The sequence below is a fragment of the Pleurodeles waltl genome, chromosome 1_2 (genome assembly GCF_031143425.1).
Source record: "Pleurodeles waltl isolate 20211129_DDA chromosome 1_2, aPleWal1.hap1.20221129, whole genome shotgun sequence".
In the NCBI taxonomy this organism is placed as follows: Eukaryota; Metazoa; Chordata; class Amphibia; order Caudata; family Salamandridae; genus Pleurodeles; species Pleurodeles waltl.
The window spans coordinates 177,361,456-177,388,412 of record NC_090437.1 but is presented as its reverse complement, the minus strand read 5'-3'; the positions used below and the strand labels follow the sequence as shown (position 1 = coordinate 177,388,412).

Sequence of the window (26,957 nt, the reverse complement as noted above, 5' to 3'; positions counted from 1 at the left end):
GAAAATTCAGCAATAGGGAGATAAGTGTTCCAGTTGCTTTGGGTAGAATTGCAAAAACAGCGAAGGTATTGCTCTAATCCTTGGTTCAGACGCTCGGTCTGTCCATTGGCCAAGCAGACACTGAAAAGCGCAACGGGTGCAACTGCACCCTTCGCACCCCTTCCACTCTGCCGGCTCCATTCGGAGCCGGCATCCTCATGGAAGGGGGTTTCCCGCTGGGCTGGCGGGCGGCCTTCTGGCGGTCGCCCACCAGCCCAGCGGGAAACTCAGAATTACCGCGGCGGTCTTTTGACCGCGCAGCGGTATTCTGACCGTTCCCGCTTGGCGGGCGGCTCAGAATGACCCCCTAAGTGTCTTACAAAAATATCTCCAAAACCGGGAAATGTACTGAGGTCCTCTATCAGATACAATGGTATGTGGAAGTCCATGGAGACGGAAGATATGGTCGATAAATATCTGGCTTAGTTCTTGAGATGTAGGTAGCTTTTTCAGGGCAGTGAAGTGAGCCATCTTAGTAAAGGAATCCACAGTGACCATGATAACCCTGTTTCCTGCTGATGGTGGGAGCGAACACATGAAATCAGTAGAAATGGTGTGCCATGGAGCTGGTGGAACAGGCAAAGGCTGTAGCAATCCTGCAGGTCTGGTACGGGGAATCTTGACTTGAGCACATATGGGACAAGCCTGAACGTATCTTTCAACATCCGGCTTCCAGGTAGGCCACCAGAAAAATCGCGAAAGAAGTTCTTGTGTGGCCTTGATACCTCTATGACCAGCAACCGGCGAATCATGGCACATTTGTAATGCTTTTTCTCTAACTCTGTTAGTAGACAGGAATAACAGATTCTGATAATAATAATATCCTTGTCTCTTACATAAAAAGGGTCTTAGTTTCTCTACTTCGCGGTCAGACAGGCTGGAGTATTCCAGTTGTACCTCCTCCAGGAAAGACTGAGCTACTCCAATGATCTTACTAGGTTCCAGTAGATACTGAGATGGGGAAGGAGTACAATCTGGATAACGGCGAGACAGAGCATCAGCCAGAATGTTTTGGGATCCAGGAATATAAGTGATGTAAAAATCATACTGACTGAAGAAAAAGGCCTGACGAGCCTGGCGACTATTCTGGCATACAAAATTACGTAAGCATCGTAGATTACGGTGGTCTGTTCTCACCTCAAAAGGCTCCTTGGAACCCATCAGAAACTGTCTCCATTCTAGGCAGGCTGTTTTCAGAGCCAATAATTCCCTTTCAAGTACTGAGTAATGTTGTTCTGCTGTAGAGAGTATATGAGACAAATAGAAAACAGGATGTTCAAGACCATCATCTTCTTGTTGTTGGAGTAAGACAGCTCCGATGGCTCTTTCGGAAGCATCGGTAACTACAATAAATTGTTTGTTGGTATCTGGATGTCTTAAGATGGGGGCTTGAGTGAAAGCCTTCTTTAAATCTTGAAAAGCTGTTTCAGCCGCCTTAGTCCAGACAAACCCTTTCGTTAAATTTTCCTTCTTTAAAGTGTGAGTTATGTGGCTAGTCTGTTTCGCAAAGTCTAAGATGAATTGCCGATAAAAGTTTGCTAATCCTAGAAAACATTGTGTTTCTTTAATAGAAGAAGGAGAAGGCCGATCGAGAATGGCTTGTACTTTTTCTTGATCCATAGCTATGCCGGTGGGACTTAAATGATAACCCAGATATTTGACTTCCGTTTTGTCGAACTCACACTTTTCTGGTTTGCAAGATAGTTGATGTGCCCGGAGTCTTTGAAGGACTTGTTTCACATGGGAAGAATGGAGTTCGGGACGTCTAGAATAAATAAGAATATCGTCTAAGTAAATTACAACTGTCTGGTTCAAAAGGTCAGAAAACACTGAGTCCATAAATCTCTGGAAGATTGCGGGGGCATTAGTGAGACCAAAAGGCATAACTTTGTACTCAAAGTGACCAAATGGGGTCCGGAAAGCTGTTTTCCACTCGTCTCCTTCTTTGATGCGTAAAAGGTGGTAGGCTCCCCGTAGATCCAGTTTGGTAAAACGTTGAGCCCCTCTGACTGCTTCTAGAATATCCTTGATGAGAGGCAAAGGATAACGATCCTTAATAGTTATCTTATTCAGGCCTCGAAAATCCAGGCAAGGACGAAGATCCTTTGTCTTCTTGGGTACAAAAAAGAGAGGAGCCCCTGCCGGAGAAGACGATGGAACAATAAGCCCACTCTGTACATTTTCTTCCAGATACTCTTTTAGAATTTCCTTTTCGGGTTCCGTGAGGGAATACATCCTCCCAATAGGAACGATAGTGCCAGGTTCCAAGGGAATAGCACAATCGTAGTCTCGATGTGGAGGTAACACAGGTCTGGATGGTTTTTGGAACACATCTTGAAACTCTAAATAGTGTTCAGGGACTCCTTGGACAGTATTAATGGAATAACCGGTAGTACTTTCAGTAGGTGTTAATCTTTTCGGTGACCAATACTTGTCGGAAGCAAAACAGTTCTCATGACAAAACTGTGAAGACAAGGAAATAGTCCGAGTTACCCAATTCACATACGGATTATGTCTTATGAACCACGGAATTCCAAGAATGATGGTATGGTTGGGGGATGATATGAGATCAAAGGAGATGTGTTCTTGATGGTTAACAAACTGTAAACTTAACATCAGGGTAGTAGTATCAACTGGACCAGAGGATATCAAGGATCCATCCACTGTGTGCACTTGTTCGGGAATTTCTGTGGGTTGTGTTGGAATTTGTTGAGTAGTGGCCCAAGTCTTATCCATGTAAATACCACTAGCACCACAATCTAGTAATGCCATAGTCTTTTCTTGACGGCCGTCAGGTAGTTGTAACATGACAGGTAACATGAACAAGGATGTCGTATTGTCATTAAAGGAACTAATGGAAGGTATAGCCGATGATCCCGTCCCCTCCCTTCTTACAGAGGACGGGAAGTGGCGTTTCCCGATGGCCTTGGCGGACGTACAGGGCAGGTACGAAGCATGTGACCAGCAGAACCACAGTACAGGCACAACCCTTTCTTACGTCTGTCTTCCCGCTCACTAGCGGAGAGCGGGCCTCGAGTAGTATCCACTTGCATGGGTTCCCCCTCGATGTCTCTAGCAGGAGGGCGAGGTTCCTCAGAACGATACAGATAAACTCGTGAAGTGCTTGGCTGGGAAGACCCTCTACTCCTTCTCTTCTCCAATCTTCGTTCTTGAAGACGGTACTCGATGGAAAGTGCTTGATCCATCAGGCCACGAAGATCTTCAACTCTGGTGGAATGTACTAATTCATCTTTTATTTCTTCTTTGAGTCCTCTTCGAAACAAAGTCACCAGAGTACGTTCCACCCAGGTGGTCTCTGCCGCTAGCTGACGAAAACGTGTAATATATTGAAGGACATCTTGTGAGCCTTATTGGATGTCGCATAAGGCTTCTTCCGCAGAGGCCTCCAATCCTGGACGACAAAACATTTGTTTGAAGCGATTCACGAAGGTGGAATAGTCCGACAATACCGGATCGTTGGATGATACCATCGGGGTTGGCCAGGCCAAGGCAGGACCGGATAAAGCACTGATAAGATAACCCACCTTTATCCTGTCATGGGAGAATTGGGTAGGTCGGAAGGCGAAGTACACCGTTAATGCATCAAGGAACTCACGTAGTTTGGTTGGTTCACCGGAAAAACGAGGAGTAGAAGCGGAGATAGTCGGAACATCACCACTGCGGAAAGCCAAAGCCTGTCGTAACGCAGCATTCTCATTGCGTAGTTGTTGCAATTCCTGAGCTTGTTGCTGAATTGTTGTCAGAAGAGATTGATCAGGATCTGCAGCAGCCGCCACTGTGTCATCCATGGTGTTAGAGGACGTCGGGATGGTTGGGCGCTGCAATCTGTCACGACTCACGTGCTGCTTGCGCCTGGAATCCGCAGATCGAGTGGCGTGGGTCTTGAGTGTTCGGCTTTGGCCCAGAAAGGGGCGACTCTTTCTGGTAGCCACGGTGCTGTAGTCAATGGAAACGCCAAGAACAGACCGTGCCCTTCAGAAATAGCGCCAGAGGGAAAAAAAACCTACAAAAGGGGAAAAAACCTTCAAACAGAATGATTCCTGAAAACAAGAACAAAAGAACAGGAATCAAAATAAACAAAATTCAGGTAACACAGAATTGACGAAATCCAGAACCGTAAGGCAAGGAATCAGGAGCGAAGACACCATCCAAACAGAAAGTGTTGCAGCGCAAAGAAAGGAAGAAAACACATCCCTTAACTACCAAAAAACAGGAAGTGACCAACAGGAAGTAAAAGGACACCATCTTAATACGTCGCCAACAGTCCTGTCCACTCAAACTGATGGGGAACCAGATCACGACGTAAACTCTGACTCGGCGGAATCTACACGGGGACCTACTCTCACGCCGCACACAGCAGGCGATAGTTGCTAAGCCAATTAAGCACCACCTATTTCCGCTCCTTATATACAATAATATGGCCTCCCTCCGGCAGCTGTTCAGAAATGGCCTGGCGGCACCACTGATCCTTCGTTGCAGCGCGCTGCCCGCTTGTGATCTTGTGAGCAACTCGGGCAGGGTAATTCCATGACTTTGAATTAACGCCCTTCAGCAACCCCTGCTCCATATGGACTGTTCTCCCAAGCCGGCAATCGCTGGAATTTTTTTCGATTCTCCATTATTTCAGTTGATGTTATATATTGTTTTTGAGTGCATTTTTTTTGGTTGTTGGTTTTGTCACACGCTAATTAATCGTAAACACAGTAATAGATGCGCATGTCACATTTACCATATCAATAGGTTTACATTTAACAACACTAAGGATATTAACTGGCTAGCCTTGGAGGGTAATCAACACAATATTTCCCCAATGGGGACGGAAGACATACACCTTTCCGGTTTTATTAAATCTATAATTGCCTCATGGCCTCCCAAACTCAGCAAGGTATCTTGAAATATAAGATACTCACATGGAATATCAAAGGTATGGCAACACCGCGTAAGCGGCAAAGGATTCATGCATTTCTTAAGAGACATCAGGTACACATAGCCCTAGTACAAGAGACACACCTCTCTAAACGTTGGAAAGCACACGCTCAAAATGGAAAGGACAATTGCACAGCAACACTTCCTCGTCTTTTGCTTGTGGGGTGACGATCTGGATTGCACCTGGGGTCCCATTTATCACATTTCGCACACAATGCGACCCAAACGGCAGACACGTCATACTAGAAGGCGTCCTCGACGGGTCCCCCTTAGCGCTGGTAGCGCTATACTCCCCAGATTCAAATCAACGCGACTTCCTGAGTACGCTCACCACTGGCAATCTTAGTGATCCCACACTAGAGTGTATATGGGGGGGCGACTTTAACAGCGTCCTAGATACTCAAATAGACCACTCATTTCCCCCACTCGCCTCGGCTCCATCTAATTGTGCCTCGCAGGCACTGGCAAGCTGGGCCTCCAACAACGGTTTGAGAGACATCTGGAGGGTAGGCCACCCCATCCACCGCGAATATTCTTATTACTCCTCTGTACATAAGTTACATACCAGAATAGACATGATTTTTGTATCCGCAGCCGTAATCCAGAAAGTGTGCACGACCGAATACCTGGCACGCACCATATCAGATCATAACCCGCTCTGCGCAATAATGGCCTGGGGCAACATGCACACTCGCATACCAACATGGCGACTGCAGACAGAAGCTCTCTTAGACCCCCCCTTCCACGCAGAAATGTCCAAGCGACTGGCTGATTACTTCTCACTGAATAAAAATACAACCTCATCTTGCGCTATAGAGTGGGATGCCCACAAAGCGGTAATACGCGGACACTGCCTCGCGGCCACAGTGGGGGTAGGAAGGACACTCACCAAAGAACTACGGGCCATATTTATACTTTTTGATGCACAACTGCACCAACGCAGTTGTGCGTAAATTTTTTTAACGCTGGCTAACGCCATTCCAAAGCGCCATGCGGGTGCCTTATTTATTGAATGACGTTAGCCGGCGGAGCTGACTGGTGTGCGTCAAAAAAAATGACTCACACCAGGCAGCGCCGGCGTAGGGGAAAATGGAGCTTGGGCGTCAAAAAATGGGGCAAGTCAGGCTGAGGCAAAATTTTCGCCTCAACCCGATTTGCGCCATTTTTTTCGATGCCCAACCCCCATTGAAATGACTCCTGTTTTAGCAAAGACAGGAGTCATGCCCCCTTGCCCAACTTATGTCCCCTGGGCATGGTCATTGGGCATAGTGGCATGTAGGGGGGCACAAGTCAGGCCCCCCTATGCCACAAAAAAAATACGAAAAAAAATACCTACCTGCACTTACCTTTCTTTCCCTGGGGTGGGCAAGGGTGGCAGGGGGTGTCCCTGGGGGCATGGGAGGGCACCTCTGGGCTCCTTCTGAGCCCACAGGTCCCTTAACGCCTGCTCTGACCCAAGCGTTAAAAAACTGCGCCCATCAGGCTGGGCGCCGTTTTTTAAGGCCTGCCCCCTCCTGTGCGTCAAAATGAAGGGAATGCCTACCTTGCATATAATTAATGCAAGGCTGGTTCACTCTTCTAAAAAATAGGGCACATGGTGGAACTTTGACGCCCGCTGCGTCGGACGTCAAAGTATAAATATGGGGCAGTGTTTGCGCCGAATGTGCGTCAAACTTTTTGACGCACATTCGGCGCAAACAGAGTATAAATATGCCCCTACAAGTTCTGGAGGTTAAACTCCGCAAAGCAGAGGTTGAGGTCTCCAGTAACGAGTCCACACTAGCAGCACTGAACTTGCTTAGAGCTGCCCATAGAGAAGTAGACACCAGACTATGTAAGCACGACTACAGACACTACATGACACGACAACACGCTGAGGGGGATAGATCAGGTAGACTGTTAGAGTGGCTGACCCGCCAACCCTCGCAATCATCACCCATTGGTGCGATACGCCTGAACTCCGACGTCATTATCAACACCCAAGCAGGAATCAACGAAGCCTTCTCCACCTATTATCGCACCCTATATACGCCTCCTTCCCCCCATCAGAGCACCAATTAGCTGATATATTATCACTCGTCTCCCAAAACCAACATATCACTGACAATGGCGCCACTTTAGACGGTCCCATTACTATAGAAGAACTGCGCTCAGCTCTGGCACAAATGGCACGTAGCAAAACGCCTGGCTCAGATGGCCTACCGGTAGAGTATTATAACTCCCATGCGACTCACCTCCTACAACCACTCATAGAGGTATTCAACGAAGCGCGTAATAAATTACAATTGCCAAACTCCATGTGCGAAGCTCTAATAGTCGTCCTTCCGAAGGCGGGCCGCGATCCTCTCAATGTTAAATCATACAGACCGCTCTTTCTTCTCAACATAGACTGCAAACTATTGGGGAAAATATTGGCAAACAGGCTACTCCCTTACCTATCAAGCTTAATACACTCTGGTCAGTCTGGCTTTATTCCAGGGAGAAGCACCTTTTTAAATATTAGAAGACTACTCCACATAATGCACAGCAATACAGAATTAGAAGCAGTGGCCCTTTCCCTAGATATTGAAAAAGCGTTCGATACGTTGAGCTGGAATTATCTTCTACGCACACTCAAAGCGTTTGGATTTGGCTCCTGTTTCATTAGATGGATCAAAACGCTCTACTCCGAACCCACAGCTCGAGTAAAAAATGGACGTGCTATTTCTGAAGCATTCCCCATAGGCAGAGGTACAAGATAAGGTTGTCCATTATCCCCTTTATTATTCGCTATAGCTATGGAACCATTAGCAATTAAGCTACATAGCTACGCACACATATGGGGCATCACTGAATCTAACACACATCATATTATATCCTTATACGCAGATGATGCCCTGATATACCTGCGTAATCACTCCACCTCCATGGCAAGGGTGTTGCTAGTGCTTGACTCCTTCGCTCTCGCCTCTGGTCTACGAGTCAACTGGTCCAAGTCAAGTATTTTTCCCCTTACCCCCATACCAATCGACCTTCACATGGTATTACCGCAATATCAACTGCCATGGTCACACACTACCTTTAAATATCTCGGGATACAAATTTATCACTCCATTGCCGATCTGAAAGAGGGCAATATTGACAGGGCACTCAGTTCTACCCGCAGCTCATTATCGTTTTGGAGGTCACTGCCCCTATCCCCCATGGGTCGGGTAGCAATAGCCAAAATGCTCATCCTCCCCAGGTTCTTATATTATTTTACTGCCCTCCCACTATGTTTGCCACGCTCGTTTTTTTAGTAAACTGCACTCATTATTAACCGACCTGCTCTGGGGCAAAGACAGACGCAGAATAGCGTTAGCTATAACACAATATCCGCAAGAAGAGGGTGGTCTGGGCATGCCTAACTTCGAAAGATATTATGCAGCTGCTCAGCTGTTGTGGTTATCCACATGGCTCAGGGAAACTCCTCCTCCCGAATGCATAATGCTGCAGGCATATATAGCCCCGCAAACAATACTGTCCTCACTTTTATCCGGCCCTAACCGCTTACCCTCAAAACCCATATTGTTGGAGGCAGCTCGTTTCTGCTGGCGTAGGTACGTTCAAAGCAAGACCCCCTCACCTCCTTATTCCCCTCTGTTACCGCTGTTTCAGTTGCCGGGCACCCAAATACTCTCATCACACCATGATACACAGGACATAAGTACACTGAATGTGGGCGATTACTACTCTAGCTCCACAATGCGCACCTTTGCGGAACTAGTGGTCGCTGGGGTTATGCACACTGGAGCCTTTTTGATGTATAGCGCCATTAAACGGCTACTCAATAACCTCTGGGGTTCTGGCAACAACGAACCACCTGAGTCCCAATTACTTACCACTATCCTTACCATAGGTAGCACAAAAGGCATCATAACTAAACTATATAAAGAACTGCTAGCTGAAGTCTGCTCTGCCCTGCCGCTTGCTAAAGCACACTGGGATTCCGTCCTCCCTTCACCATTACCACAAAAAACTTGGGTCGCGGCTCTCACAATGATCAAGTCAATATCCCGCAATCCCCGATTGCGATACACCCAATTCAATTATATTCACCACCCCTTCCTATCCCCGGCCGGCATCCAAAGAATATACCTGAGCACAAACCTGACATGTCCCAGATGCGCTACTCCGGCAGCAGACTTTTACCACATGGTCTGGAGCTGCCACTCAATAAACTCGGCTTGGCACCACGTGACGGACGTCACAGCAGACATTTCGTCCCACACTTTGTTGCCCACCCCAGACTCTTGTTTACTTGGCATACGTCACCGAACCAAAAGAGATAAACATCTACACAGATTTATCGATCTAGCATTTGTTGTCTTCAAGCGCCTAATAGCTACACACTGGAAGGCCCCACACGTTCCATCCCATTCTGCTTGGCTCCGCGACTTACATAGTCGGGCACAAGCCGAAGCTCAGACACTACGCTCATTACAACATAAAGGCCTACTACAAGATGGCCCCGAAGTCTGGGACACTTTTGTGGTAGCGATAGAAGCTAGGGATGACACATACCCCCCCAAACTAGTAACTGTACATGTAATATCTTTTTGTTCAATATTTATATCACGCTACTCTCAGCTGCCCCACCATCACTCATTCTCTATATTAACTTCCTCATTTCCCCCCTTAATGCAACAACGTAACACTTCAGGATGCTCCTCCTACGGCTATGCTCTTATGCAACCCATGCCTAGCCTTGCTTATTACTAGATTGGCTATGCGCCCCTTCCTGCCCCACAATTCATACCTCAACTATGACTCCCCGGCCCCCATACACAATAGAGGTGTCCTTCTCTTTTCCCCCATACCCTCCAATTGGTGTAGCCAGCACCAGGTGTGATATTAGCGGTGTTTAGTTGTGACTTTAATCATTTGTTGCACAGTTTCAAGTTGTATTTTTAGCACTTCATTGCGCAATCGCGCTGTACAAGCCCATAATTGTATGTAAACAGATCGCAAAATTATTAATAGCAAAATGTACTGTTGTGTGTGCATAAAGATTAATAAACAGATTTAAAAAAAAAAAAAGACGTACCGCAGGAATTTGATCATACTGAACCCAATTATATGCCTCCAGAGTGGACAGGAATCAGATATCTTGAAATACTTTAGGGACATATCTCTGGCATGGTATGAGGATGACATGAGATCGCCATTGGTCGCTCCTTTAACTCTTGACTAAATCATCACAGCAATAGAAGGGTTCCCAAGGGGAGAAGCCCAAGAGTCTCATGGGCTGACTGCAGAAATTTACAAGAATTATAAAAATTGTGGATATTCTAATTGAAAATGCAGATAGAAAGGTCTCCAGATTACAGCAGGAATTTCAGTCTTAAAAATGGAGATGAAGGATTTAAACCGAGCTTAACCAACCACTAAGAATTATCAGATTCTGAATGATATCTTATTCAAACCTTAAGATGATATAAAACAAAGAAAAGCAAGAAAGCTAAAAAGGGATGAGGTTGATTATCGTAGTGGTAGAATTTTCACTTTCTCTAAGCAACATGATCATCTGGTACAGATGGAGGGAAATAGTAAGGCACAAGAGACAGGATCAGTTAGTTTTATCTCTGCCTTCCTCAGTGCTCCACCCATGAGTAAAAGTGATACCTATGGAGGTGAAGGAACATCCTTACAAAATACATTTGCTAATGAAAGTATTTATTAATGGGAAGTACAACGTATCAAATGTGGGAATCAGGAACAAACCAGGAGAATGAATACGACAAGAAAAGCTTGAGGGGAAAAAGTGGAGGCGGTTTCAGAAGAGAGAAAGGGCATGAAGAACAGGTCATGGGACAGAAAGACATAAAAATGGATCCTGAAAAGGAGGTGGCAATAATTAACTTATCAGACAAGACACTAACTACTGATATAATTTCACTCTTGAAGAAAGGGTTGGGTTTTTGCCCAGTAAGTGGAAGTGTCATTTGTAAATTAAAAATGTATTTATTCAAATACATTAGACGCCTCAAATTGAACAATTATTTTAAATTGAACCCTCAGCCTAATAAAGGACCAGCCATGTTAAATACAGATGTGGACTGCAGTGCTTTCTCCATACAAGATATGTGAGATACAGAGACACTAATATCCATTACAGACTATGAGGATGATCTCATCACAGTAGCCAAGGTACTAGATGGTCTAAATATACACAGACACAAATGTAATGAGTGGCTTAAAAAATAAATTGCGATGGGCACCAAGTCTCATGAGTAGTAACAATATAGATGTTTTCTATAAACTTATTTGTGGGGACCTGGACAAATTCAGTCAAAGCAAGGGGTCAGAATATGGCAAAAGTAGAGATAACATCACCCATGGGAAACACGTGCCCTAAAGTTATCACAGAAGGACACCAGCCTTATTATTAGAGAGGCCGACAAGGGAGGCAATGATGATGAACTGCTGTGATTACAAACAAGAAGTATACTCACAACTAAATGATGTGGATTGTCATGAGAAATTGACCTCTAACCCAATATTTGACCTTTCTAGTAGGATTAACAAATGTCTTAAGATGTGGCATGACAAATGTTTGTTGGATGAAGACAAATACATGTATTTGCGGTTGGATCGTCCTAGATACCCCTGCCTATAGAGTCTCCATAAAGTACACAAAGATCACCCCTTTCTAGCGGGCAGATCCATTGTGTCTGGCATTAGGGGACCTACGGAAAGACTTTCTGAATTTGTAGATATATTTTTACAGCCCTTTGTGTCAAATCTTCCTTCGTTCATAAAACACACCAAACGTATATTGAGTTTACTCAGTGATGTTTACTGGGAAGCTGAAATGATAATGGTGGCAGTGGATGTCGTGTCATTATACACGTGTATAAAATATAATACAGGGATGCAAGTATTATGACACGCTCTGAGTACTAGATCTGCCAGTTTGTGGAAACATACAGAAATGCTATTGTCTATGAATGATTTAACTCTAAGTAATAATGTCTTTCTCTTCAAAAATGATTGGTACAGACAAATACAAAGTGTGGCCATGGGCTTCAGATTCACTCCTTCCTATGCAAACCTCTTTATGGGGTGGCTCGAGGAGGAGTGGATCTGGGGCCAAAGGGGCACAAGATGGATCAATTCCATTTTATATTGTGGACGTTACATTGACGACTGCTTTATGATATGGGCAGGGACTACACAGAAACTACAGGAGTTTTTAGATCATCTTAATACGAATTATGCAAACATTTAATTCACACACAATACAGTGGAGACAGAATTGTCTTTTTAGATGTGGAACTGCTTATTGAGAATAATACAATACACAGCAGACTATATTGTAAAACAACTTCATGCAATTCTATCTTGCGTGCATCCCGTGCGGATCCAAGACATCAAATCAGAGCAATCCCATATGGAGAGATGATGTGTGCTAGATGCACTTATAGCTATGAACTTGAATTTCATGATTGTATACGTGATATGGAAGTACATTTGTACAAAGAGGGTACGCAGCATGAGATATCAGAGTGGCATGGGAAAATATTTTTTAAGGTAAAAACGAGTGAAGCGTCAATGGTAACCACAAAAAAGAAATGGAAACAAGAACAGGTCAGATTAATCACAGATTATACATGGATGCCTAATGTTTTAATCAGTAATATCCAGAAACATTGGCATATTTTACATGCAGACATAGCGCCCGCCAGGCGGGAACCGGCATTTGGCCAAAATACCGCTTCCCTCATTCCGACATTCCCGCTGGGCCGGCGGGCGCTAACCAAGTTAGCGCCGGCCGGCCCATCGGGAATGGGGGCTGCAACACAGGAGCCGGCTCCGAATGGAGCCGGCGGTGTTGCGGCGGTGCGACGGGTGCAGTTGCACTCGTCGCGCTTTTCACTGTCACCTAGGCAGACAGTGAAAAGCTTCATGGGGCCCTGTTAGGGGGCCCCTGCACTGCCCATGCCAGTGGCCCATGGGCAGTGCAGGGGCCCCCAGGGGCCCCAGGACACCCCTTACCGCCAGCCTCTTCCCGGCGGTGACAACCGCCAGAAACAGGCTGGCGGTAAGGGGGTCAGAATCCCCAGGGCAGCGCTGCTTGCAGCGCTGCCCTAGCGGATTCGCCCAGCCGGGGCAAAAACGGCGGGAAACCGCCGGCCCCGGTTTTCTGACCGCGGCGGAATGGGCTTGGAAGCACCGCCAGCCTGTTGGCGGTGCTTCCGTCATTCGTGGCCCTGGCGGTCTTGGACCGCCAGGGTCAGAATGACCCCCATAATGTATGACTGTACTACGGTCAGACCAGATATCACCTATCGTAGGGGCAGATCTTTGAGAGCTATAAGGAGCCCAAGTTATCCCACATCAAAATCATATAATCATTGGATGCGACAACATACTTTTGGTTTCTTTAAATGTAGCTATTTTGTTGTATGCAAATGGGCTATGCACAAGACAAAGAGATTTGAGAAGGTTGCAATAACAGTTTTGAAATCCGTTCCATATAAATTGCAACACCAAGTTTGTAATATATATTATAGTGTGTAAGTGCGATCGGTTTTATATCGGAAGCACTATAAGAGCCTTAAAAGAGAGACTCAGTAAACATACGAGGGCGTTAAAACAGGGAGATGAGAGATATCCAATAGCAGTTCACGCCAGAGACTGTGCCGCACAGGGGCCTAACAGAGATTTCAGGTTTTACAGGATTGAACATGTATTCAGAGATCCCCAGGGAGGAAACAGGGAGCTGTACTTCAGAAGGAGAGTGGCAATGTAGATCATGTGTTTAAAAGTTGTTGAAGACGGATTAAATACGGACCAGGAACTTTGGGGGAATAATAATGGTTGGTGTTTATATACAATGTTACAAGCACAATATATTTCTTTGTCATGGTGGATTGTTATTTGTGCTTGCCTGATCGCATTTATTCTGCTCTCCCACTAGCAAAACGGTTTTTAATTAATTTAATTTAATTAATCAACAGTATTGAAATGTACCCTAAACTGTGGATGCTACCTTTCACCAGACAATGCACACCATTATACTACTAAACAAAAGTGATGTAGGAATGATACTCTCATACATATACAAAATATAAAAATATAAAACATTCCAACACCCGAAGTGATATAACACCTGTGACGGTGATATCAAATAGGAATAAAACGTGAATAGCAGTACATAAACTATATCCATGCAATGCTAACAAACAGCACAGTCACCCTCCTGCGTCATTAAAAAATAAAATAAAGCAAAACATAAAGAAATTAACTCTAGAGATCCCCCGTTAGGAGGAGATTCAAACATTGCAAAGTTGTAATATAAAGGAGAAGCAAAAGCATCAATAGCTACGTAATCAAAATAATGTAATACAGCAGTAGGAACGAGAAATACAAGAAGAGCGTGTCCAATTCCAACGGCACACCCAGATTAGTTACAAATAATCTCCCATAGTGAAAAACCTCTATGAACAGAAACGATCTTTCGTCAAACACAATCTTTAATGGTCGTCCCGGAGGAAGTACCCCACTATACAATCATGTTTTCAAATGATGGAGACAAATCTTCAAATCTCGGGTATTTCCTCCAAAAATAATAAAACAAGAGGGGCTAAACCCTATTCATCTGTTGTGTTTCATTCAAAGAACAATCACCCCTTTATACCAGTGGTGGCTGGCAGCTGTAGGAGGGAGGGGGGTGGGCGGGAAACAAACACACACACACACTCATACTTTCACACACAGACATGCACGCACGCACATCCATCAACAACACTCATACCATTCAAACATGCACGCACGCACCAAACATTCATTTTAAAACATCACACACACACACACACTTACCTTCAGCCTCCAGGTCCCAGGAGGGTTGGGACTGCTGCCTTCCCTCATTGGCTGACCTTAGGTCAGCCAATGAGGGAAGGCAGCAGTCCCAGCCTCGTCACAGAGTGGGATGGGGTCAGTGAGACTGCTGACCGCACCCCACTCTGTGACAAAGTGTCACTGTTTGACACTCGCCCTGGGCACTTCAGGGCTTAAACCTGAAGCGCCCAGGGCGAGTGTCAATGGGTGACGCTTTCTTCGTCACCCAGGGGAGGGCCTCGAGGCACCTTTGCTGAGCCGAGGAGGTCGCGCCGATAGGAGCTGTGACCTCCTAAGCCAAGCTAAGTTCAGCTCAGGCAGCCAGGAGTGTGCGCAAATCGCGCATGTCTCACTCCTGGCTGTCTGAGCTGAAAATGAAGAGTGTCTGTCAGGCTGACCTTTGTTCCCTAAAGGACGGGCCGCCACTGCTTTATACACCCATTTACCAAAAGAGGGGTGCAAGTAATAGCATCTTCCCATATGTGTACTATTACACCAATCAGTCACTTAATACTTGTCGAAAGTTATCGATTTATACTTACAAAAGAGACCAGGTCATCCCTATTTATTAACCGGGTTTCGACACCAGTGCATCCACCAACCTGTTTTCTTACTGTGAGGAGCTCTACAATATACTATTGCCTCCTCGTCAGTCCTCACTTAATTGCATGCAATTCACTCTCCAATTCTTAAAGCCTCAAGCCTGTCGTGAACCCAGATACCTGGCCTATGAATCAATAAATAGATTTCAGCCAATGGATTTATTTCAAGCTCAATCTATCAATATCATATGTCAAAAAGCTGCTACATCGCAAACAATTACGACAAAAGCCCTTATTGAACTTAATCAAAAACTTTCCAGTACATTGAGTTCAAATAATGAAACACAAGATGAGTGGGAACATGCCTAGTTGCTTGTGCCAAACACACGTAGTCAGTCCCTGTCCATTCGTTCATAGGGAATCCACAAGCAAAAAACGTCAAACCCTAACATTAACTGCAAATAAAAGGCCTCAGATTTGGACCTTAATAAGTCCCATATGTATTTAAAAAACAAAAGAAAATTGTATTACGACAACACACATAGCTCTTCGTTATGTTTTGCTACTTTGAACTGTTTAAAACCCGAGCAGCTATCCTGCTGTACATCATTTGGGCATAAAGACCCGTTATACACTCACATAAAGGCAAATAATTCCCTCATGTATCATACCCTGCCCAACCAACAACAACCCAGTCGAGATCCATTTCTGTTCCCGGAGTGCCCATTTAAGTTAGTTAGATGAAATCAACTGACACACCACCCGGACATCGTATCAAAACTATGGTAAAGACAAAAATGGCTCCTTATAGTCAAGGCCTACTGCAATCTACATTTGGAACCCTCTGTTCTCGAAAACACAAATCAGAACTGAATAGCAAAGGTACACTACAAAGAGACAGATCACAGAGGCTCACATTAGGTAGTTCTGTATCCTTTCTCTTTGGCATGCATGCACATAATTTTCAAAAATAACTGACAAGATACATAATTTAGGCGTACCACTAATTTAAATAAAATCCCTCGTTATCTCACTCGTCAACTCCACCGTCATGCCCTCCCCTTCAGAGACATTCCTTCAGTATAGAGCTATGCTGCTCTGCGCTAAAATGAAAATGCATATTCCCTCATATGACAATTAGTTTGGCTGGGTACAGGATCCCTTTGCCTTTTCTCCTTAGGATAGTTCAATGTTTGGGACCCCTTTCCCTTTTTTTGTGACACTTGTCAAGTTCAAATCTTTAGATTAATAACCTCTAATGTACAATAATTGTCTGCCAGCCTTTTCTTCCTCTGGGTGTTGGTCTCTTCAATTCCATTCGGTGACACTCCACAGTGTCGAACTGAAACCTCTCCTGTGACAAAGCAAATTGTTGCTCCATTAAGTGTTCGTGAAACCTTCTAAGGTTCTCTTGAGGTCCCGTGCATCAGATTTCGGTGAAATCCTAAAATGTACACATTGTCTACTTTCATTTGGTTTTCTAAGTACTCTGTCCTCTTCTACATTCGAACACTATCTCTACCAATTTATTTTTATTGCTGCCTGGCTGTGCCTTCCACTGCACTGACACACAGGTCCAAACTAAGGACAGTTATGTCAAAATGATCAAGTTTCACGTCTCTTGCTGCAGTAGTCTTTTCAGTCTTTTATAACATCTTCAACATCATGTGCATAGAGGTCACTAAAAGTCAATCAATATCATTGTGGCAACCCTAGAGTGAGCCTTCAGCAGTGACAGAAGTTGGATTTACAACAAGGGTTTCTTGGTCAGGTTTGTTCAGCACACACCCAACAGGACCACAGGGTGTGGTTCATGGCCAGTGGCTTAGATGGTTCTCTGCCTGCCTAAGTGTCCTATGATAGTTGCATCTTTTATAAAAGGGCTGTAACTTATGAAGATCCATCAATGGAAATGATGTCATTGTGTGGCTAGCATTGCAAGTACTGGCTCTGACTTCCAATGCCAATACAAAATAATATCACCAACTAATCTAACAATCAGAGCTCACTGTTGATGATTGGGTTAGAGCACAGATAATGTACCTCAGACATTAAACTTAAAGTTGTCTCAAGACTGTCGCCACTGTGCTCATCAGTTTGAAAGACACAGGTCCATCAGACGCACCAATAGTGCCCATTCTACGATCAGCACTACCAAGCATCTCCCTCTTAGTTTCAGACAAGCATCACTAGGGTATCTGACCTACCAGACCACATCTGTAATGTGATCCACAACCAGCAGGTTGATCCTGTAAGTCACTGGAGCAGGAAAGGTTCCACAGTACATGCAGGAAGGTGAGACTGAGCCACACCATTACAACCTTGCTGCTCTTTCCTGGCAGTGGGACTCCTGGTGCATCAATCACAAGCCTGCAAGTATTGCCATCTTTTCAGGCATTACAACACTTGCAATGTCGACCTCAGCTGGCACTAAATGGAATCCTTTAAATGCCTATCTGAGCTGCTCTACATATTGCAATATTCCCCAAGACATCCATGTGCCATTGTTAACTAGTCAGGCATGCCTGTGCATCTGATTCTGTGACACTGTATTTATGATTCGCTTCACATTCAAATTTGACATATAACTTGTCTTACTTGGAAACGCCTCAATAATCTGGACCAGTAAAATGGATGAGGTATGGGGTTTGAGTTCTGCTTCTTGAGGAATGATAGCATTTGCCAACTGTTCTCATTTTTATCTAAGGGATGCACAGTATAAAAATTGTATTCTTGAGTCCCAGCGGCAGCCATCTTGAGGACAACTGTTCACTGGAAGTACAGGATTAGTAGCATGTATTAGTGCTCAGGGAGGCTTTAAAACGTATAAGAGGTATTCACTGTAGACTACAGAGCTGACACATCAAGGAGAGTTATACAGCAGCACCACACATTAAATTAAAGGTTTGTAGACTCTTGTGTTATTGGTATTGCAAAGTAAATGCCAAATTTATAAGATACATATCATCCTCCACCTTTGCCTGTGTTTTCTGATTGAACCATCCACTAAACTTCCTGTGTGCTCTCTTAGAATTCAAGACCCTCAATTTCTTATTGCAACAGTAACGCACCTTCTACTCACCCTCACTCACTTTATGCACATGACAGAAAAAGTCTGATTTCACAAGACATTTTGTGACCCAGGAGAAACTAGTGCTGAATAATGCAAATCTTCACCAAATACAATGTATGAAGAACAAAATGGTAACTGGTAAATGAAAGACTGAATGCTAGCATGGTTACAAAGGATTGTTTCACAATTCAACATTTCTGTATTTAGTAAAAATATTTAGATGTGACTTATCTTATAGGCAAGCAAATAAGAAAATGTCAGGGTTATATAAAGGATGTACTTTCCTGTCAGCTGAATGCGGTCATGGATTTACACCATATTAAACATGAGTTCCTTTTGGTGCATCTAAGATAAAAAGTGTAACTTCAGTAATAATTGATGACCTGTAAAATCTAAACACGGGAAATACTTCTACCTACTCCTTTGGTAGGCTTCTCTTGATAACATAGCTGTCTGCAAAATGCATGTTACCAATCATTTAAAATAAACATACAGTGGGCTTTAGCTCCACCCACAGTAATGTTATTCTCTCACCTTATGCTATTGGTTGTATGGTGTGTCACTCTGCCTCTTTTGGAGTGATTCCATTGCAATGCACAAAAAATGCTTTTTTACATTTGAAAAATGCACTCACATGAGGGACTGTTTTACATTTGAAAAATATACCCACTCACCACACTTCATATATTCATCTCATACATACATTGTATACAGAAAGCACTCCTTTTTTTGGGTCACAAGCTTTAAAAAAATGTTTTTGTCAGGACTCTAGTGGAAGCATTTACCGCCACAGCATTTGTACATACCTGTGTTTGCATGCTTTAACATATAAAAGCCACTTCTAACTAATTCACCACTGCTTGTTTCTTTGGTCTCTGACTTTGCAACCTCCTGATTGATGTTTATAAAATGGTGGAGATACTTAAGGCTTGATTAAGAGTTGGATGGTAAGCAGTGGCAGCTACAGCAAACCTAAAGTGGTGGGGGGGTGGTTGTGGGAAATAATAATTAAAGGAAAACATACCTGTTGCTGCTGCGATGCTGGCGCTGCCGGCTGCCTCCATGCTCCTCTCCTTCCAAAAGTCACTGTGGCACAAAGCACAGGCTCCCCACCCAATCCAGATGCTGCTCTCATGCTATACCAAGCATTAGAGAAGCACCGGAATTGGCCTGAGCAGGCTAGTCTAACACTCACTCAGATACAGGGAGCCTGTGCCATTTCTCCACCCAGCTGTGCAACACAGCTGGGTTGGAGAAATGTAACTGCGCATGTTGGTTTGGCCGTCCTAAAACAGTAGGCCAAAATGACATGCGCACTTACAGTGCCCATCACTCCTTCTCCATGACATCACCCAGCCACGCCCTGCCATAGATTCTATGGCTCAGTCAGTCAGTGGAAAATAAAATGATAGTATTGTTTTATTATCATTTTATTTTTCGCTGACTGGCTCTGAGCAGTGGGGAGACGCTCCTCTGCGATTACAGAGGAGCCGCCCCTGATGGTAAGGGAACTCCTCCTATTGGTGGAGGAAGTAGTAAATGTTCCACTGGAGGATTTCTTGCTGATTAAGAATCTTCTGGCTAAAATACCAATGCCATGGGGACAGTACAGCAGAGGTAATCCCACTGGAGAATTCACCGCCAGCTGAGAATCTTCAATGAATGATTTACCAGACCTTACACAAATCGAAGGACTTGCGTTTGCCACTCAAATCTTGATAAGGCATTGAATGCAAATACGTGAATGGCCTTGTATCTGCTTTCCTACTCCCCAGTGCAAGTCAAGAAGGACATATTCAACATTTTATCCGTGGCAACTATCACACAACTCTACTTATTTATAGCAGTAGCAAGTGGTTGCTGATTTTTATCATAAAGGTACATTTTAGAAAAACATCTTTTTTAATTCTGACATTTCGTTATGCAGTGGTAGAGAAGAATGGTCCCTAAGATCACTTCCCAGTATCTGTGTCTGAGCTACCAGGTATAACATAAAGCAGAGTGAAATGAATTCAAATTCGATAATCAAACAAATCTCTTTAACATCACTTCATTATGTAGCACATTTTTAATGGTTTGACCTATTATCTATTCTACCCCTTACTTGACCCGTTTGGAGTCACATGCTTACCTCTCTATCAGCACGATAATCTGAGTGCACAGGTCTCGGACGTGCAAGCTGTAAAATGCGATCAGAAGCCTTATACATGAGCGCAGCAACATTATGCCTGTGAAAAAAGACATTCATGTGTCAAAATATTGCAGATACTTGCTCCTTCCCTTTCAGATTTTTTTCACTCATCCTGCATGCATATTGTTTGCTTTTCCAAAGATTTTAGTTGATATTTAAAATGGCATTCTCTTAGAAGACTACCATCTATTGCAGCATTTACATAGCACTTACAATCCCTATGTGGGGCACTGAAGCACTTGCCTACATGGGTAAGCTACGCCAGGTAGGCTGTGTGGTTGGAAGGCGGTTGTCTTTGTTTTGTGATCCTATGTGGGAAGTGTTTTTGTGTCATGCATGAGGACGAGGAGGTTTGGGTATCACGTTCTAGAACACACTGTTTAACAGTTTGTTGGATGACGAGATGTGAGAGACATTTGTGCAGTTTATGGGTTTCAGTCCCCTGGCAGCTTTGAGCAGCTCTGCATGTCCTTTTAAGGGAGTTCTTATGATCATAGTGTACTTACCTGGTTACTGCACCGGGTTGTCCAATCTGAAATTTTATTTATAGTTTTAGCCCTGAGTAGAAATGGGCGGAATTCCTGGCTTTTCACTGAGTTACTTAAAAACTCCAAGATTCCAGGGAGTTTCTTGAGCGGGCAGAAATCGGCATGTTGCGCTGATTTTTAGCACTTGAAGCTTGTTCCACTCTGAAAAAAAATGGTGCGACCGGCAGCACACGGCATGCCAAAGGGTGCTGTTGCTTGAGTTCGTTTTGATGCCACTCAAGTGGATTTTCTACTCAGGCTGCAGCTTTTCCAATATAATACACTGTTCCAAAACTGGTGAACGGGAAAGGGGAGAAGTCCTGATAATCAGGAGCACAAGTCCTCACACACCACATTTGGTGTCATGCTTCATCATAGGACAGCTCCTCGTCAGGCCGGCACTGCAATGCCTGACGGGCACCCCCCGAAGGGGGGCTCTTTGCCGGAGATCTTTTAGTTAATGATGAAGCCGCGGAACCACATGTGGGTCCGAAAAAGAGGAAAGAAAAAAGACAAGAAGAGGATAAAATTGGCTCAAAACCCTCACTAAATAATTTATTGTTCGCTGTTGGGAATTGGTCAAGATTAAAAAAGTAGCAAGGGAGTGAAACAAGAGGTAATGCTCAGACACTCGTACAAAAATCAAAACAAAGGAAGACGGTAATTATCCGAAGTCCCTCAGTATAAGGTCAATATACGGTCGACATGTTTCGCGTCTCTCATGGTCCAACAGGATCCCTTGACGCTTCTTCAGGACCTATTTAGATCTATTTAGAGGAAGTGTTTCATGGGATCACGCAGGGAACGCAGCCGCGGGGGTAGGTGTCTCATTGCACGCCGGTAACCTCACAAATTCATTGTGAACCGGGCAACAGGCCTGCGTGATCCCATGAAACACTTCCTCTAAATAGAGATGGGTGACTAATAGGAAAGGGAAGCCAGTCCGGTTTACCTCTAGTAAGTGACCAATGACGTCTTGACTGTGAGCGTTAGGTTGCAGGAGCTGATGAATTTTCCTTTGTTTTCAATTGGAGAAGTCCAATGAATAAATAGGTCCTGAAGAAGCGTCAAGGGATCCTGTTGGACCATGAGAGACGCGAAACATGTCGACCGTATATTGACCTTATACTGAGGGACTTCGGATAATTACCGTCTTCCTTTGTTTTGATTTTTGTACGAGTGTCTGAGCATTACCTCTTGTTTCACTCCCTTGCTACTTTTTTAATCTTGACCAATTCCCAACAGCGAACAATAAATTATTTAGTGAGGGTTTTGAGCCAATTTTATCCTCTTCTTGTCTTTTTTCTTTCCTCTTTTTCGGACCCACATGTGGTTCCGCGGCTTCATCATTAACTAAAAGATCTCCGGCAAAGAGCCCCCCTTCGGGGGGGTGCCCGTCAGGCATTGCAGTGCCGGCCTGACGAGGAGCTGTCCTATGATGAAGCATGACACCAAATGTGGTGTGTGAGGACTTGTGCTCCTGATTATCAGGACTTCTCCCCTTTCCCGTTCACCAGTTTTGGAACAGTGTATTATATTATATTATCAGTTTGACTGGAGGGTGTACACTGGACCACATAATCCTCCGATCCCTTCTCTTTATTTGATGCAGCTTTTCCAACGCAGATGGTCCCAACCGCCTGTGACTGCCTATGTTGGTGAAACCTCGCCAGGTGCCATCCTAGCATCTAAAAATCGTGCTAGGGGATGCAAATTTTCACTCGCCAACTTACTGTCAGAAAGCCGCACATGAGAAAAATCTCTGCCACGTATCAGTCAGCAGAATTTGGCCAGAACTCTGTAAACTCCACCAGTGGAGGGGAATTTATCATCCACTCCTAGTCCTGAGCTGGCATTGTTGGAGAGAGAGAAAAAAACTGGTGAGATCTGCTGGGATGGACTTTGTTACCATCATCACATAGCTGAGTGTCATTGTGTAGATGTAAAGAAGCAGTCATAGGCCCTCATTCTGACCTTGGCGGTCTTTTCGCAAGACCGCTGAGTTACCGCCGCGGTGAAGACCGCCGACCGCGGCGGTGTGCCGCTGTGCGCATTCTGACCGCTGGGAGCGTTCCGCCGGAAAACCGCCAGCAGCCACACTGGCGGTCGGCGGGAAAGTGGAGACTGGTCAACCTCCACCGCCACGCCAGCAGAACACCGCCCACAGAATTACGACCCACATTTCTGTGTGGCGGTCTTCTGTTGGCGGTCTTCTGTTGGCGGTCACGTCCCTATGGCTCCCGTCGCCTCCCGGAGGACCAACGCACAAGGTAAGTTGATCGTCCGTGAGGGGAGGGGGTGGGGGGGTGTTGTGTGATGTGGGCGTGCATGGGGGTGTGCGTGTGAGTGTGTAGAGGGAGTGTGTGAGTGCGTGTATGCGGGCGGGGGGTGCTGCTGTGTCTATGGGTAATGTGTGCTGTTCGGCAGGTGCGCATGTCGGCATGTATGTGTGCGGGTATGTGTCCCCGTTGTGTATGTGTGTGTAGGGGGTGTGTATATGTGCATGTTGGGGGTGTGTGCATGTCGGGGTACATGTATGTGCATGTCGGGGTGGGGGTGGGGAGGGGGTTCGTACCACCTCTGGGGGGTGGCAGGGGGGTGGAGGGTGTGGGGGGAGGACTCGGGTGGGTAGTGGGGGGTGGGGGAGACCCCTATCAGTGCCAGGGAAGGAATTCCCTGGCCCCGATAGTGCTTACCGCCATGGTTCGCACGGCGGTTCCCGCCCGCAAGAAACCGCGGCGGTAGGCAGGGTCATAATACCCTTGGCGGTCTTGGGACGACCGCCGGGCCGGAGTGCGCAAACTCCAGCCCCGCGGTCATGACCGCCGTGGCGGTCGGAGTGGAGAAGTAGCGGTCGGTCGCGGCGGGGACCGCCGCGGTCAGAATGCCATTTTTAATACCGCCGGTCTGTTCGCGGTCCGACCGCCGTCTCTCCGCCGACCGCCAGGGTCAGAATGAGGGCCATAGTGTGTACCTAGTTGAGATCTGTAGTGGTAAACTAGATTATATTTCTCTGATGGACCAGCAGTATGTGACAGATCTCTTCAATTATTCTATGCCTGTTCATTCGGTGATGGTTGGTTCATTGGCTGGCACAGTCCTAATGATGAACTACAGATCAGCCCTTGTTAGCTTAAAGTAGCTTAAAGTAGTTCGCTGGTTGGATTGCTCTCTGTGCTTTGTAAGCTGAAGGATGAACTTGATGGGGTTTTTGTCTTTCTGGGTTCTGTCCCAGGATAGAGGATGATTTAGTTATCTTGGGAAATAGGCAAGTTTTCAAGTATAAAACAACTATATTCTCCTGGATGCTTGCTAAGTTAGCGGGTAATGAGTTTCAGTACTTGGCATCTTGTATTAAGAAAGCAGTTTCTCCTATGAGTTTTTAATGGTATGGTGGTATGATGATGTGGTGTAAGCCTGGAGCACAGTGCTCTGTTCAGTTTGTATTACTTGAACTTAACTTTTAGGTATAGTGGCCCTTTTTCTTGGGAGGCTCTGAGGACAATGCAGAGTGCTTTGAAGCCATCCTTCTAGCTATAGGTAGCCAGTGGCGTGACTGCAAAACTGGAGTCATGCATTCTCGAGTAAAGGCAGATAAAACGTCTTGCAGCAGCATTTTGGAGACTTGTATTTTGCACATAATAAATCTCGGTGTGCTAAGGTATAGCCTGTTGATATAGTCGAGCTTGGAGATATGTATGTGACGATGGCTTGCAGTTTCTTTTGGTATCCAAGGTATGGGAAAATGTGAACAGTACTTTCATGGTGTGTAAGGCACTCTTTGAGACTGAGTTAACGTGATATCAGGGATAGGTCTCAATCTAAGGTAACCCCTAGGTTTCTGAACTCTCTTCCTCTTGTTGAAGGCGCCACCAGTTCCTTGGGTCACGTGATGGTAGGCTGGCATTTTGCCATTATCCATAGGACATGATCTTTGCCTTTGCGGTGACCTTTACATGACAGTTTATAACCTATGTGTTTATGGTGTGAAGGCAGTCATTAATTTTTGAGCTGTGGTGGTTTCGAGGATCGTCCATTTTTAGAACGAGTTGGGTGTCATCTGCTTAGGAGACTAGGTAGCTGGTGAATAATAAAGGTGATATGGGGATTCTCAAGGGAAGCCGCACTGTTGGGTGTGAGCAGCTGATGTGAAAGGTGGTATGTAAACTACACATTGTTTGTCTCTGAGATAAGAAGCCATCCATTTTAGAACATTTTCACAAACTCCAAGATGATGGATTCTTTGTAGTAGCATATGGTGATGGACAGTGTCAAATGCAACTGATAAATCTAGAAGCATTAGGGCAGCCAACTTGTTCTTATCCACTGTGACCTTTAGATCATCCCAAATGGATATGATTACCTTACTCTGTGCCCCTGTCTGGTCTGAAGCCAGACTATTGGTCTGACATTAAGGGGCATATTTATACTCTGTTTGTGCCGGAATTGCGTCGTTTTTTTTACGCAATTCCGAGGCAAAACTAACTCCATATTTATACTTTGGCGTTAGACGCGTCTAGCGCCAAAGTCGATGGAGTTTGCGTCATTTTTTGGCGTGGACACCTACTTTGCGTTAATGATATGCAAGGTAGGCGTTCCTGTCTAAAAAAGTGACTCCGAGGCATGTGCGCCGTATTTACACTCCCGGGCAAAATTCACGCCCGGGAGTGGGCGGGTCAAAAAAAATGACGTCCAGCCGCTTTTGCGCCGTTTTTTAGCGCCTGGACAAGGCAGGCGTTAAGGGACCTGTGGGCTCGGAAGGAGCCCAGAGGTGCCCTCCCATGCCCCCAGGGACACCCCCTGCCACCCTTGCCCACCCCAGGAGGACACCCAAGGATGGAGGGACCCATCCCAGGGAACTTAAGGTAAGTTCAGGTAAGTATATATATTTATTTTTTTGTGGCATAGGGGGGCCTGATTTGTGCCCCCCTACATGCCACTATGCCCAATGACCATGCCCAGGGGACAGAAGTCCCCTGGGCATGGCCATTGGGCAAGGGGGCATGACTCCTGTCTTTGCTAAGACAGGAGTCATTTCAATGGGGGTTGGGAGTCGGAAAAAATGGCGCAAATCGGGTTGAGGCGAAAAATTTGCCTCAGCCTGACTTGCCCCATTTTTTGGCGCCCAAGCTCCATATTCCCCTACGCCGGCGCTGCCTGGTGTACGTCATTTTTTTTCACGCACACCAGGCAGCGCCGGCGGCTAACGCCGACTAACGTAATTGAATAAATACGGCGCCCGCATGGCACTTCAGAATGGCGTTAGCCGGCGCTAATTTTTTTGACGCAAAACTGTGTTAGCGCAGTTTTGCGTCAAAAAGTATAAATATGGCCCTAAGTCATTTCTTCCGTAAAATTCTAAAGTTAAGTAAATACTGTTCTTCCAAATATTTTCTTAAGAATGGTCCATTTGCTATAGGCCTGTAATTTGCTAGAAAGGGTGGTTTGAAGTTTTTCTTTTTGATGAGTGGTCTAACATTTTGAGGTTTTCAGTTTCGGTGGGATTGAACCTAGTTCCATGAACATGTTGAGCAAGCATCTAGCTACCTCCCCTGCACAATTTGTGCAAAGTATATTTCTGAAGATCTTTGAAGGTGCTGGGTCTGAAGGTGATCCTGGTGGTCTGCTTGCAATGATAATGTGGAGGAAATCTTTTTCTGAGAGGTATTGAAATTATATAATGATGGAAGGTTGCTTTTGTCTCTTTCTGTTTTGGTTAGGTCAAGTGTTGGTATGGTCTGTGTTCTATTTAGGGTGATTTTCTATCCTTTTATTTT

At 45.2% G+C, this 26,957-nt stretch overlaps 1 protein-coding gene across 1 annotated transcript in view; it reads right to left on the bottom strand.

Annotated features, from left to right (window-relative positions):
- SPMAP2L (sperm microtubule associated protein 2 like) overlaps window positions 1-26,957 on the bottom strand; it is a 500,125-nt gene that overhangs the window by 127,037 nt on the left and 346,131 nt on the right. The window contains exon 9 of the mRNA XM_069233742.1: window positions 20,594-20,690. Within this exon, the coding sequence (XP_069089843.1) occupies window positions 20,594-20,690 (97 nt within the window). The remainder of the gene's footprint in view (window positions 1-20,593; window positions 20,691-26,957) is intronic.